Here is a 15130-nt window from a genome sequence, read left to right as displayed (position 1 = left end):
TCTCTCCCCTCTTAATGCTATTAATAGGTTAAATCCTAAGAGCTTGTTTAGGACTGCTTATTAATAAGGGAAGCAATCAAAGAGCTTGTTTTGGTTGTCGAATAATAAGAGTAGAGACTGGCTGTTAGAGCTTGTTAATAGCTATAACCAATTTATTCATAAACATATGAATCTATCTTTGCATCAAGGATCAATGCTACGAATCAAAGCTAAACTTATCCCTTCAATCAGAAGTTTTCTCCCATCGATTTAATCTTTTGTTTTCTGTTATTTTCTGCTATTTACTCGTTTTCCTTAGCTTTACAAATCCCCCTTAATCCATCTACTTGGAAATAAATCCACCCAATCCCTGTGGAGAATGACCTTGCTCATCACTATCTGCAAATTATTAACCCAGAACAAGAATATTTATCTTTGGTTGGGTTCGGCACCCAGCAGGTAGACATTTGGCTCTCCAAATTCTTATTACCAAACATTGCTTTATGCTAGAGAATAAAAGCCTATTTAGGGACCTCACCCAACAACTTAAGCTTTTAGGATGAATAGTTTCTTGAAATGATATTAAAACTTTTTTGTCCAAATGGTCTAATGTTCGGTTTTTGTCACCTCCATTATAATTCATTCAATTTGAGCACAAAGTATGGTTGAGCTTGAGCTTGTCCATCTTCAAGTCTAATGGGATTTTGCATGAAGGAGTGTGTTTGAGAATAAAAACCTATTGATGAGCCTGACCTAACATCTTATGCTTTTAGGTTGAATGGTTCTTTGAGATTTTAAGGTTTTCTAGGTGAGCCCTAGCTACCTTGCAAAGCCAAAAGTCACACAGTAAAAACAACCTTCCCTAGAAGAGGGGGAGAATGGAACATATCAATTCAAAGCCATACCAAACCATGTTACATTATTAAAACTTTATTAGCTAAAGATAATCTCAAAGAAATAAATTAGTTCAAATAGAAGAGGTTTTGAGAGCATAAGGCCATTTTTGGAAGTGCTTATTTGGGCCGGGACCACACCATTAAGTACTTATTGGTGCTTGGGAAATAAGTCCTAAATAAGTGCTTTTTAGAAATAAAGGCTTATTTTTTAAGCTCAAATTTCCAACTTTTTTTCAAATGCTTATACAATAAGCACTTAAATTTTCTTCCACAATTATCCCTAGTTGAATTTTAAAGTACCACTTATAAAAGTATCCCTAATTGAATTTTGAAATACCACTTATAAAATTATCCCTAATTGAATTTTAAAATACCACTTATAAAATTATCCCTAGTTGAATTTTATAGAACTTCTTTCCTCATAAAAGTGGTTTTATTAAAGTGCTTTCATAAAAGTGCTTTTGTAAAAGTGCTTTTATAAAAGTGCTTTTATAAAAGTGCTTTCATAAAAGTACTTTTATAAAACTACTTCCGTAAAAGTGCTTTTATGAAAGTTCTTCCATAAAATGTCATTTTGTAAAGTATTTTCACAAAAGTGATTTTGTAAAGTGCTTTCACAAAAGTACTTTCGTAAAAGTGCCTTCATAAAAGTACTTTTGTAAAAGTGCTTCATAAAAGTACTTTCGTAAAAGTACTTTTATAAAAGTGCTTTTTGTAAAAGTGCTTTTATAAGGTATATTTTGAAATTTTGAAAGAACATGAAGGGCAAAATAGTCACAAATGCTTATTTAAGTGCTTATTGGAGAAAAAGACTACCAAATGCCCAATATAAAATAAGTGCTTATTTTTTTAAACAAGCACTTGAAAAGTTGAATGCCAAACGAAAATAAGTGCTTATTCGAATAAACACTTGTTGTTAAGCACTTATTCAATAAACACTTATTTTTAACATAAGCACTCCCAAACATGGCCTGACATATAAACAATGGACATCTTTGACTTATTACTTGACCACATTAGCCAACGTTGGCTGCACTATATCAGCAAATGTTCTAAGACAGACATTGTTGAGTTTCTTTGTGATCCCACGTATTGCACTAAGCCTGTTATCATGGAAGAACTGAAGAGATATATCTTGCTTCATAAGGCCAAGTGTACATGGGATACAATTGTTTGTCGGGGGGGGTGGACTACTGTCGCTTGTGATACAATTCAAGCAGATCAAGGCCTCATCAGCCAGTGCCTTCACCAACGAGTCAGGTAATGACAGCATCTTATGAATGATGTTGGGATAGCCGACGTCCTCAAGCCACATCCATAGAGCAATAACTTGCATAGATGTACTTATATCTCTCCGCAATTTTATAACCAGTCGAGAATAAAGTTCCCGATCAATTGAATGAAAGGATCTGAGCTCTTCAATCGTCACTGGGGAATCCATACTGAGTGGTTGCAACGGAACCTATCTAGTATCAGAAAGGCGGCAGTGTTTCAATGAACAGAATATTTAAATTACATTAAAGACATAACAATAAGAAATATATCCTAATTATCACCTCTTGCAATTTTGACCTGGCGGTTTTTTGGAAATTATTTATTCATTTCTTTTATTTTTCAGATAAATACTGTTCTAACTATAAAAAAATCATTATAAAAAGAGGCAATTTTGTTCCGTTCAAGTGTTGACAATTTTCCTCCAGGTGAGAAAGTTATTTATCACCTGAAAGATGAATATTCGAGGAAAATAATTTTTTTTATAGGACACACATAAATATAAAAAAAGAACATGAATATCTTGATGAATGGTAACCAAAATCCCAATGACCAACTTTCCCCTCAAAATCTGAAAAAACGAATGGACCCTTCATGTTATTTCCAAATACAAATCCTCGATGTTTATATATTTAGTAATCAAACTTTGTATGGGAAGCAACCAGTACTATGAATGTACAAAATCATGCTATCTATCAACAACAAGAATTCCAGTAATTTATCTGATTTCCAAATACAAATCCTCGATGTTTTCACTGGGACAGAAACTAATGCAAGATAAAGAGAAGCTGGGAAAGGTAATTACTTCTTTTGGGTAACAGTCCCAGAAGCACAAGATCCAAATAAAAGCTCTTTGGGTTTCTTCACCGCAACCAAATCTAAGCCTGAGTGACTTACTGCCTGCCACTAGTAACTCCGGCCCCTCCTCTCTCCTCCAGCCTTAAGAAGAGCTCTCTGAACTGCAGTCGTCTCCATTCCTTACTCTGATTAACTATTTATAAACTAAGTTATTGAACTCAATAACTTCAAAACATATCAACTTTTTAATGTCATGCTTATCAATACAGCGTGGAGAATTTAATGTCTAGAAAGTAAAGGTTGGTATTCCTGCATTCCTTCCAAGTTTTGAATATCCTTGTATGGAAAGATTTTATTACCGTTAACTTCTTCGAGAAAAGTTTTGAAAAGCCATCCTCATATGGGCTCTAGTCTATGCAAATTGACCTTGTTGAGGGAAAAAGCGGCCAGTTCCAGTGTTGTTGAACTCCCAAGTCGAAACCACAAACATCAAATAATTACAAAATTGATGCTCAAGTTATGAAATAAATATAAATGTAGGGTTTTAGTCGGGCTTTAGAGTGGCTAAATCACTAGGAGTTTTCCACAGTGGCAACTTGATATGAGGCCCAACATGGCACATACACTCTTCTAAGGATCCGGCTATATATCCTCTATAACGGGTAAATTTTAGCCCAAAATACTTTTCCAATTGCCAAAATAAGTCCATCTCTTAAACAAGTTTAAACATAAAATATTAATTTTAAGAGCAAATATTGCTCGTGAAAAACACTATATGCCATAAAACTTATGTGGATGAAGCCATGAAGGATTGAACAGGTGGCCAATGATAGAAATAAGGCCCTACGAAAGCTCTCTAGTCTCTACTTGATCCAATTAGGCAAAGTACTCAAGCCTTGTTTGGTTTGTGGGAATAGGGGTCTGGAATTGGAATTGGAATGGGTTATATTTGATTCCAACTGTTTGGTTGGATGGAATCAGAACCCCATTCCCATTCCTGCTGGAATGGCATTCCCCTATTTGAGGGAATAAAAAAGGAAAGGTGTTTTTGACAATGGACAGCATTGCCATGCCAGTCCATGCAGCCTTCTTTTGAAAATTCTTTAACTTTTATAATAATATTAGGTTGAATAAATCCTACCTTAAATTGCTGAAACCTCCCCAAAAGTATCTTGTTGTTGCTGAAACCTTCCTAATTTTGATAATTACAATCACTTCTCCTGAACTTTCTGACATAATTATAAGTAGACCCCTTATGTTAAAATCTAAAAATATTCAAAATACCCATTATTGAGTTACTTTGACCTAATTGTTTATTTTTCAACTTTTCCTTACATATGAATCAATACCTCAGATCCTTATAATCTCTTGTCTAAAATTGATTTATTTTTCAAATTTACCCTTTATATCAATCACCCAAAGGTAAAGTACTATAACTTTAAATTTCTTTTCTTATTGTTTTTATAAAATTTGTATTGTTTTTTCATGTAGAAACCAGCCTCAATAATAACTGCATGGGCATTTTGACATTTTCATGCCTCATTTGGAAGAACTCTAATAGAGGGGATCTACTTATAACTATGTTTGAATGTTGAAGAGAGGATTACAATTACCAAACTTCAGAAGAATTTTTAGCAATAGTCCAAAACTTCAGAGGAGGTTTCCGCAATTTACCCCAAATTCTATGATGCCCTAAAAGTACGATGCAGGAGTGCTTTGACAAATCAGCCCCCCGGGGTAAATTTTAATGAATATCACCTTTTCACCACTTTAACGATACGAGTATTTTCAGCACATACGTATCATGTATTTTCCCTATAATTGTAAAACGGTATCATAAAAGTAATAACCAATCAAGTAATATCTATCAAATTCATGGGATTTTGATAGGTAAGAGCCCTTTTGGTATCATGTAATTCCTGCGGCACAGATTTCCATCATAATCAAAAAGGTTCATTTGTGGATACGCTGATCACATAATACTGGTCACATCCGTTGCAGTAAACACATCTCTATGAATGACAGTAAATAATAGAAGAGCCGTTTTCAATATGAGGTTGTAGATGTTGTATACATGTGGTTCGCAAAAAGATCCAGGTTCGCCGCTGTGCATAACTTTGCAATCCATTCAGACTCAATTTCACCCTTGATAATATCAAGCCCATAAACAGCTGTGCATGACTTTGGCTGTGTATGGTATATATAGATATATAGATTTATAGAAACAAAATGTTGTATACATTATGGAGGAGGGTAATACGCCTCACAAAATCATCAAAACAAAATAGAAGCTAAATCACTAAGAAGGGTAGAAAAATTGAGAAAAACGATACCACTAGACAAAGAATTCTTTGCCTTTGTTCGCCAGTCAGTTCGTTGCTTGGTTTGCCTCCTAATACACGTGTCTGTAACAAACTCTATCTTTCACCTTTTCCTTCATCTGTCAGCAGCGTGAGATTATGTTCCTGAGATTCCAAGTATGAGGGATCAGACCTTTGAGACATGGTTGTGTGTAGTATCGTTGCTGCTTCTAGGAGAAATCTTTGTGTTTATCAATACAAAAATTTGATAAAATAGGCCAATGTGTTTATATAAAAAATTCCATTTTAGTACTAAATGCATGCAGGTATTATTGCCACTTCATGAAACGTCAGATTTGATGTCTCAAAAAATTTGTATTGACAAACTTCAAACATTTCTAATAAAAAGAAAAATGGTACCAAATACAACCTTTATTAACAATATTTTCCAACTCAATTAACATCCACGGTGAATAGGAGCATTTCCTACAAAAGTATATTCATCAATCAAAACTCTAGAGCTCACATCGTCTGTCCCCTAGGGACAGAAAATTTTCCGTCCCATCTAATCCTATTCGAACAGGTAACTTTCTTCAAATTAATTTGAAACTAACAGACTTTTGGTTCTAACTGCAGATGCACACCAAAATTTTATCAAAAGCAATTAACCCTAGCCTACCATTCCTTTTTGTTGCTTTCTTCCCCTCCCTCCCCACCGTCCCTTCACCCTCACCAACTTCATAGCATGAAACCCATTCACCCTCGTCTCCAATGACGTCACTGTTGGAAAAATGAGGTCATTGTAACTTTGGAAGAGAAGCTTTGAGACGCGTCTGAAAACACTGTCTTTAGAACATTATTTGCCCCCACTCAGTTTCACTGAGTTTGCTATTGGGTTACAGGCAAATTCGTTCCCAGGATACAACAGAGCCTTGAGCGAGAATCTGCAACCAGCAAAGTTGAAGAACCTTCAAAGAAACCTTCTATGAGACTGTAGCAGATCGGACTAAGAGAGAGATGGTGAATTTCGAAATTGTGTGTCTTTGGAGTCTGATTCATGCTCCTTAAATAGTTTATGAAGAGGTATGAAGAAAAGGTAGGTGCTGGTTTAGAGAAGGCACCTTGAACAGTCACAATTTCAAACATTGTGATTGTTTAAAAAGTAGTTAACAATTAATGACTGTTAACTTTGAATTGTGCCTCTTGATCACACCCGATCGAATCGTGACCATTGATCTCATCAACGGTCAGCAATGCACCAAAACCAAAGTTACCCTTTGCGAGCCATGCGGGTGCGCACAAAGTGCGCCTCTAAAGCGCCTCATTGCGCCGCACACATGCGCGTGCACGTTGCACGGTATCAAACCCCCATACTCTCCTCTACTATTTCTAAGGAGTGTAAATCAGCTCCTATTGAAATATTGAAAACAAAACTTATAATTTTCCAATGTGGGACAAGTTCAAAACTGGGTTTTGCAAGAGAAAAGCTAATTTTTCAATCAAGTGTGTAGGTGCAATTTCTCATATAATTGACCAATCAAACCCATTGGATTTAATCTCTTATGAGATTAAAATCCAACAATCCCCCACATTGATTGATCAATTACATAGTTCTCTCTCAATCCAAACTACTATGACATAATTATGCATACAAAAGGTGTTTATCAACTTAAACATCTTGTTAGTATAGTTATCTCAGAGCCTTGTCAAAGTTATTGGTGGTAAAACCTTAAACCAATTACTCTCAAGATAGACCGAAAACACCCATACACACAAAAATGTCCAGTCTTTAGAAGAGCTTCAAGTTTTGCTCAGCACTATTATGGCCATGTGCTTCTTTCCTGGTTTCATGAACAATCCCGAGAGCAAACCCAAATTCTCATGAGAAGCGGCACCACTTCTATGTTCACATAGGTGAAGTTCCACTATGTGTTTTGTTATTTGACACATTTCAAAACTTCATTAAAAGTTTAACTCAACCTCTCATCATAACGGACAACACTGTTTATGTTGTGATGGGAAATTTCTCAATGTCAGTGCTAACAGTCACATTGCTGTAACTTGTTGTTACCCATTAAACTCAATATTGATGGTTTTTCAGTTCAGGTTGGGTTTTCATTACAGGTGACTAAGTAAAGGATTTTAATCTCATCTCTTTGGTTGTCATTCTTACCAATTCCCTGGCCAAGCCCTTTGTAAGAGGATCGGCCAAGTTTTTATTTGACCTTACATAGGTTATAGTGATGACTCCATCTTGAATCAGTTGCCTAACAAATTCATGTCTCAGACTTATATGTCTGGACTTACCATTGTAGGTACCACTGTAAGCTCTTGACAGAGTTGCCTCACTATCACAGTAAATGGAAATTTGAAGCATAGGACTAGGCCAAAGTTTTATATCCAATAATAAATTCTTAATCCATTCAACCTCTTTTCTAGTAGCCGCTAAGGCTATGAATTCGGATTCCATGGTTGAGTGAGATATACAAGTTTGTCTCTTGGATAACCAAGAGATTGCACCCCCACCAAGAACAAAAATCCATCCAGAGGTGGACTTGTTATCTCCATTACCGGTAATCCAACTTGCATTAGTGTACCCTTCTAGTACAACTGGATAATCACAATAAAACAAGCCAAGTTCCAAGGTTCTCTTGAGATACCCAAGAACTCTCCCAATTGCCTTTCAGTGCTCTGCACTAGGATTACTTATAAACCGACTGAGTTTACTTACTACAAATGCAATATCAGGTCTAGTACAAACCATAGCATACATCAAGCTTTCTATTGCACTAGCATACTCGAGTTGTGTAATTGCTCTACCATTATTTTCTACTAGCTTTATACTAGAATCATATGGCGTGCTATATTCTTTAAACCCTAAATGCTTAAATTTCTCAAGTACTTTCTCAATATAATGCGATTGGTTTAATGCATAGCCCCTACTATGCTTTTTAACTTTTGTTCCCAAGATGGTATCTACTTCTCCTAAATATTTCATCTTGAAGACAGAGGATAAGTAGTTTTTAGTTTCATTTATGCCAACCATATTTGTACCCACAATAAGCATATCATCAACATAAAGACATACAATTACTCTATAATTTTCAGTGAATTTTGAGTAGATGCATCTATCAGCATCATTATATTTAAAACCAAAAGCTAGAATGCAAGAATCAAATTTCTCATGCCACTGTTTAGGTGTTTGTTTTAATCCATATAGTGATTTAACCAGTTTACAGACTTTCTTCTCATTTCCAGGAAGAACAAATCATTTTGGTTGTTCCATATAAACCTCTTCATTTAAATCACCACTTAAGAAAGTAGTTTTAACATCCGTTTGGTGAACAGATAAGTGATAAATGGATGCTAATGCTATGAGTGTTCTAATAGAAGTTGTTCTAGCCATTGGTGCATAGGTGTCAAAGTAATTAATCACTTCCTTTTGACTAAATCCTTTGGCTACCAATCTAACCTTAAAAGTTTGTACAATTCCATTAGTGTTGTATTTTCTTCTAAACACCCATTTACATTTTATTGGTTTTGATCATGGAGGCAAGTCTATTAGTACCCATGTGTTATTTGACATTATTGAATCCATTTCATCATTTATAGCTTCCTTCCAAAAGGTAGCATCTCTAGAGGTCATGGCCTCACTATAGGTTTTTGGATAATTTTCAATGTTTAGGACAATAGGTATCTTATTTAAAATCTTCTCTCTATCAGTCTCAACTAAAAATACAATTGACTGAGTAGAGATAAAATCTGAACCTAAGTGCTTCTCTGTTCTTTGACTTTTTCTAGGTCCTATTGTATGTGTTACAGTTGTGTCATTTCTTCTTTCAGTCTCATTATTATCAACAGGTATTGAGATCTGAGTTTCTCTTTTAAGTTCTCTGTCATTTTCTGTGGATTCATTTTCTATAGATTCAGAACATAGTTTATTTCCAAATAATTTAACATCTCTAGTTTCAATTATTATGTTGGATTCTAAGTCTAGAAGCCTATAGGCCTTGCTATGTTCTGCATATCTAACAAACATACTTCTCTTAGCTTTGAGTCCTAACTTGGTTCTTTTAGGATTTAGAACTCTATAATATACTAAACACCCCCACACTTTTAGATATGCTAAATTAGGCTTTCTTCCTATCCATAATTCATATGGGCATTTGTTATTAACTCTAGAAACAATTCTGTTATGTAAATGACAGGCTGTCAAGAGTGCTTCCCCCTACAGGTTTAAGAGTGTATTAGCTTTTAACAACATGCAGTTTATCATTTCTGTAAGTTTTCTATTTTTCCTTTCAGCCAGGCCATTCTATTGAGGGGTATAGGGAGCAGAACACTGATGTATTATTCCAAATTCTTCACAGAAAGAATTAAACTCATTTTTAAAGTATTCAGCACCCCTATCACTTCTAAGGATTTTAATTTTCTTTTCTAGTTGATTTTCAACTTCAGTTTTATACAGTTTAAACATGTCAAAGGCTTCATCCTTAGTTCTCATAAGGTAGACATAGGTGTACTTAGAAAAGTCATCTATAAATGTTATGAAGTATCTCTTACCTCCTCTAGTTAATACACCATTGAGTTCACAAATGTCAGAATGGATTAGTTCTAGAAGTTGAGAATTTCTCTCAACACTTGGGAAAGGTTTCTTAGCCATTTTAGATTTTACAAATATCTCACATTTTTCAGTTGATTCATAACTGTAAGCAATTATACCAAGTTTGCTCATATTCTTTATGGATTTAAAATTCAAGTGTATTAATCTATCATGCCATAAAGAGAAAGAATCAACAATATAAGCAAAAATTTTTCCTTCATTAATACTTAATTTGATCATACCATTACAACCATATCCCTTTCCAACAAACATCCCATTCTTGGATAGGATTAGTTTGTCAAATTCAAAGACAACTTTGAATCCCCTCTTACAAACAAGATTTACTGAGACCAAGTTCTTTCTAATGTTAGGAACATGGAGAACATTCAGGAGAGTTAGTGTCTTTTCCGGAGGTGAAGTTCAACTCTACGCTGCCTCTTTAGCAATTTTGGCACATGTTTGGTTTCCCATCTGTACCTCCTGGCCATCAGTCACTTCTTCATATGTCTTGAACAAGGACTTGTCCTTGCAAACATGGACTGTGGTGCCTGAATCAAACCAGCATCCAGAAGACGATTCTGTCATGTTGACTTCAGTAATCATGGCCACTAGATTGTCTTCTACCATGTTTGTAGACTTGGTTCTGCCTTTCCAATGTCGGCGGACTCAGGCATAATGCCCCTTCTTTCCACAAACATAGTAGGATCCTTTCTTATTGTTGCTCTTCTTGAAGTTCTCATTCTTCTTCTTTACTTGTAATGCAGGGTTAGTCTTCTTCAATCCATTTTCCACAAAATTGGCCATAGAGTTCAGCATACTGGCCAGGGTTTTATCCCTACTGTCTCTAATCCGAGACTCTTCTTCAATACGAAGGTGTTGCTGAATTTGCTCCAAGGTAAGTTTTTCAGCCTTGTGCAGAAGCTTCTTCCTGTAATCCTCCAAGAGGGTGGAAGTTTGGCAATGATTGCTCCCACTTGGAAAGATTCAGAAAGGATGATGTCAAGGGATCGAATTTTGTTGACTATTACCTGTAGTTCAGGGTTAGTCTTCTTCAATCCATTTTCCACAAAATTGGCCTTAGTGTTCAGCATACTAGCCAGGGTTTTATCCCTATTGTCTCTAATCCGAGACTCTTCTTCAATACGAAGGTGTTGCTGAATTTGCTCCAAGGTAAGTTCTTCAGCCTTGTGCAGAAGCTTCTTCCTGTAATCCTCCAAGAGGGTGGAAGTTTGGCAATGATTGCTCCCACTTGGAAAGATTCAGAAAGGATGATGTCAAGGGATCGAATTTTGTTGACTATCACCTATAGTTCATGAACTTGCTCCAGTATGAGTTTATGGTCGTTCATGGTGAAGTCAAAGTATTCTGCAATAAGATACTTATTCGTACCTGCTTCTTGCACCTTGTATTTGAATTCTAGGGCCTTCCAAATTTCTTTTGGAGATATAAGTTCCTTGTAGAAGTTGTAGAGCCGGTTTGATAAGGCATTCAGTATGTGTCATCGGCACAGAAGTGAGTCATCTTCTCGTTTTGATCTTTCCTTCTTTAGTTTTTTTGAGTCATTGTCAGTGGGTTCAGGAAGTGATTGCAAATTCGGGTCCAGCAGATAGTATAGTTTCAGTGTGGTTAGAAAGAAGATCGTCTTGTCTTGCCATCGGCTAAAATTTGCTCCATCGAACTGGTCTAGTCAAACAAGATCTTGGTTCATCATCTTGATCGAAATCATGCTTGCTTCCGCTGTTCTAAAATTGTTGGAGAAATGGGGTCACTATAACTTTAGAGGAGAAGCTCTGAGGCGCGTCTGAAGACACTGTCTTTAGAATGTTATTTGCCCCCACTCAGTTTCACTGATTTTGCTATTGGGTTACAGGCAAATTCGTTCACAAGATACAACAGAGCCTTGGGCGAGAATCTGCAAAGAAACCTTTTGTGAGGCTGTAGCAGACCGGACTGAGAGAGAGAGAGATAGTGAATTTCAAAATTGTGTGTCTTTGGAGTATGATTCATGCTCCTTAAATAGTTTATGAAAAGGTATGAAGAAAAGGTTGGTGCTGGTTTAGAGAAGGCACCTTGAACAGTCACAATTTCAAGCATTGTGAGTGTTTAAAAAGTAGTTAACAATTAATGACTGTTAACTTTGAATTGTGTCTCTTGATCACACCTGATCGAATCATGACCATTGATCTCATCAATGGTGATCAACAGTCAGCAACGCATCAAAACCAAAGCCGCCCTTCTTGAGCCATGCGGGTGCGCACAAAGTGCGCCTCTAAAGCGCCTCATTGCACCGCACACACGCACGCGCAGGTTGCACGGTATCAAACCCCCATAATCTCCTCTACTATTTCTAAGGAGTGTAAATCAGTTCCTATTGAAATACTGAAAACAAAACTTATAATTTTCTACTGTGGGACAAGTTCAAAACTGGATTTTGCAAGAGAAAAGCTAATTTTTCAATCAAGTGTGTAGGTACAATTTCTCATGTAATTCATCAATCAAACCCATTGGATTTAATCTCTTGTAAAATTAAAATCCAACAGCTGCAACTGAGCCACTTCCCTCGGTGAATGACAACTCTACAACCCTCCATGCTGCTGCCATCCTTGCCGTTGATACCCTCGACGCTGTAACTGAGCTGGTTCCCATAGTCAAAGATGACTCTGCAACCCTCCATCATCGCTGCCATCCCCATTAATACTTGATTTTATTCTGGGTTTGCGTATTGAAGATTGAAACAACCATCCAACTTTGATTAAAAAATATTGTTAAGGCTCACCGATTGGTCAAATTATTCCGATATCACACCCTTCCATCTGGCACCATAGAAGTTGCCTAAGTTACAGGCTCCAGATGATAATTGATCACGATGTCCACGTACGGTTGGCATGGTGATGTTTTTGACACTTGAATCATGCATCCAATTTACCATTTGTTTATTAAAAGAAATCGTAAATTGTTAACTACACCGCATTAACAAGCCTACAGTCACCAAAGAAATGTAGAAGTGTTTGTGGTTATTGTTGTTATTTGGTCAATGACATAATCCTTCATTGCCACTATATAACTCAGCCTGATTAATCCATTAAATGGAATTCATCCATGGCATGCTTAATAATCCAAAAAGTCACAAAAATGCAAAATTGCAGTTATATTTCAAATAGAATCAGGTGTTGCAGTCCAAATTCAGTTTATGTAAGGGTGTCAATGGACCGGTTTTGGATTAGATCCCGTCCAGTCAAAAATTAATTCGGATAAATTGGACAGGCCAACAAGATATATTAGATTGGACCAATTTGATCCAAAATATTTATTAGATTAGATTGGACCTAGTCCGTTCATAACAAATTTATATTAGATTGGGTTGGATTAAGCCAATATCTAATCCAAGATAAGAATATATGTGTTAATGGACCCGGTTTGGATTGAAACCAATCTAAATCAAAATGAATTTGAACAGATTAGACGGTCCAAACATTGAATTGGATCGGTCCAAATTAGTCCAAAACATTCTTTGGATTGGATTGGACCTGGTCCATATATAATGGACTCGCATTAAACTATATCAGATTGGATCAAATCCAGTCCAATTGACACCCCTAAGTTTATCTTTACTATTATTGATAGCCCATATTTATATATTTATAGTGGAACATCCCTAAAAGATAATTTGTTTGTTGAAAGTTCTTAGAAAGAATGGAGGAACTCAGATCAGATTTTAGCTTTAATATCTTAGAAATAACGGAGGAGTCCAAATCAGATTTCAGTTTTAATATCTTAGAAATAATGGAGGAACCCAGATCAGGTTTCAAATTTGTTGCCCATTGGTTTAGTACTGTCGCCTTTCACTACGGGAAGCGGCTCAGTTGTAGCGTTGTCAGAGTGAATGGGTTTCACACTATGTAGACTGTGAGGGTGAAGGGACGGTGGAGAGGGAGGGGAAGAGAACAGCGGAAAGGAGAGGTAAGCTCGGGTTAATTGTTGTTGATAAAATTTGGTTATCCATCTGCCGTTAGAACCAAAAGCCCGTCAGCTTCAAATTAATTTGGAGAAGGTGGCGTGCTCGAATAGAATTGTACAGGACAAAAAATTTTGTCCCTAGGGCTCAGTTTGGAAGGGGTACAAATACAAATATCTATCGTGTACATTTGTGTATTTTGTCAAGGCTTTTAAAACTGAATTTGTCAAGGGTTCGATTCCTGGGTCGAACAGTCCAACCATTTCAACCGAACGGATAGCCTATTCTGATAAAAAATAAAAAACAGCCAAAACATATCGTTAGATAGTTTGAATAGTTTGAACAGTTTGACCACCCGAATCAACTGTTTATTGACTAAATCAACAATTTTTTGGCAAAATAAAAATTCTGGGATAAAATAGAATCAGTTACCTGATCAATTCCTAGTTTTTCTGGTCTGACCATCCGCTTCGGTCTAGTTTTAGAAACTATGTATTTTGTATATATTTACACTATACATATTTGTATTTATACTGTTTCCAAACTAAACTTAGGAGACAGACGATGTGAACTCAAAACTCCAAGTCAATAACAGGGAAGCTTTCCTATACAGCCTGTCAATGTTTTTTTCATATGGTGGGGTAATAATCAAAGCAGTATATGAGCTGGTTGGCCATATATTCAATCACCTGAGAGAAAACGCTTGGTGTTGCCTTATGCGGCAAGGGTTTTTCTGCACTGAATATGCCCCATGAACAAAAGTCTGGATCTAAGTAGGCACTCACTACTCAGTGAGACATCAATAAATATTTTGACAGCGGTCTTGGAAGAAACTTGTGTGCATACCTGATCACGACGCCATGAACAAAGGCTGACGAGAACATATGGGTCCATTTGGGCTCTCAATCTACTTTGTCACGCGTAACACTCCTAGGTCAAAGATCAGGAATTTGACGAACCCATCTGTTTCGGTGGAGATGGGATCAGCTGCCAACAAAAACGTTCCAACACCTCCTAACTTGATCTGACACCGCACATTTCATACATGGCAGGTCCCAATGTGATCATGTTGGAAGGGTGTTGAAACCTCTTTCGATAGTAGGTGATTCGGACTCGTTTTGAGTGACATGGAAGAATACTGTTGCCGGCCGTCCATAAGTTAAAAAAGGTCATTGTATTATTCGCATTTTCAATATTGGACTCCATATCATCCATATACCCCGCCTTGCATTGTGGTTTTAAGAATGAAGATTAGCAATTCAAAATTTTAGTTTTGAATAAAAACTTTGCTCCGATGGAGTGATTATTTTGAAAGGTTAGACCAATA

The 15130-nt window shown here is 36.4% G+C and overlaps 1 protein-coding gene across 1 annotated transcript; it reads right to left on the bottom strand.

The window, feature by feature from the left end:
• Positions 1-1878: 1878 nt before the first annotated feature.
• On the bottom strand, positions 1879-2316 carry LOC148802396 (uncharacterized). The gene has a single exon (XM_088897889.1). The coding sequence runs from the start codon at positions 2314-2316 to the stop codon at positions 1879-1881; it is 438 nt and encodes a 145-aa protein (XP_088754015.1).
• Between the last annotated feature and the right edge of the window lie 12814 nt (positions 2317-15130).

Source organism: Nelumbo nucifera, chromosome 2, assembly GCF_055504915.1.
Source record: "Nelumbo nucifera cultivar China Antique chromosome 2, China Antique-T2T, whole genome shotgun sequence".
Taxonomy (NCBI): Eukaryota; Viridiplantae; Streptophyta; class Magnoliopsida; order Proteales; family Nelumbonaceae; genus Nelumbo; species Nelumbo nucifera.
Note: the sequence above shows the minus strand (reverse complement) of the source record. Positions and strands in the feature narration are given on the sequence as shown.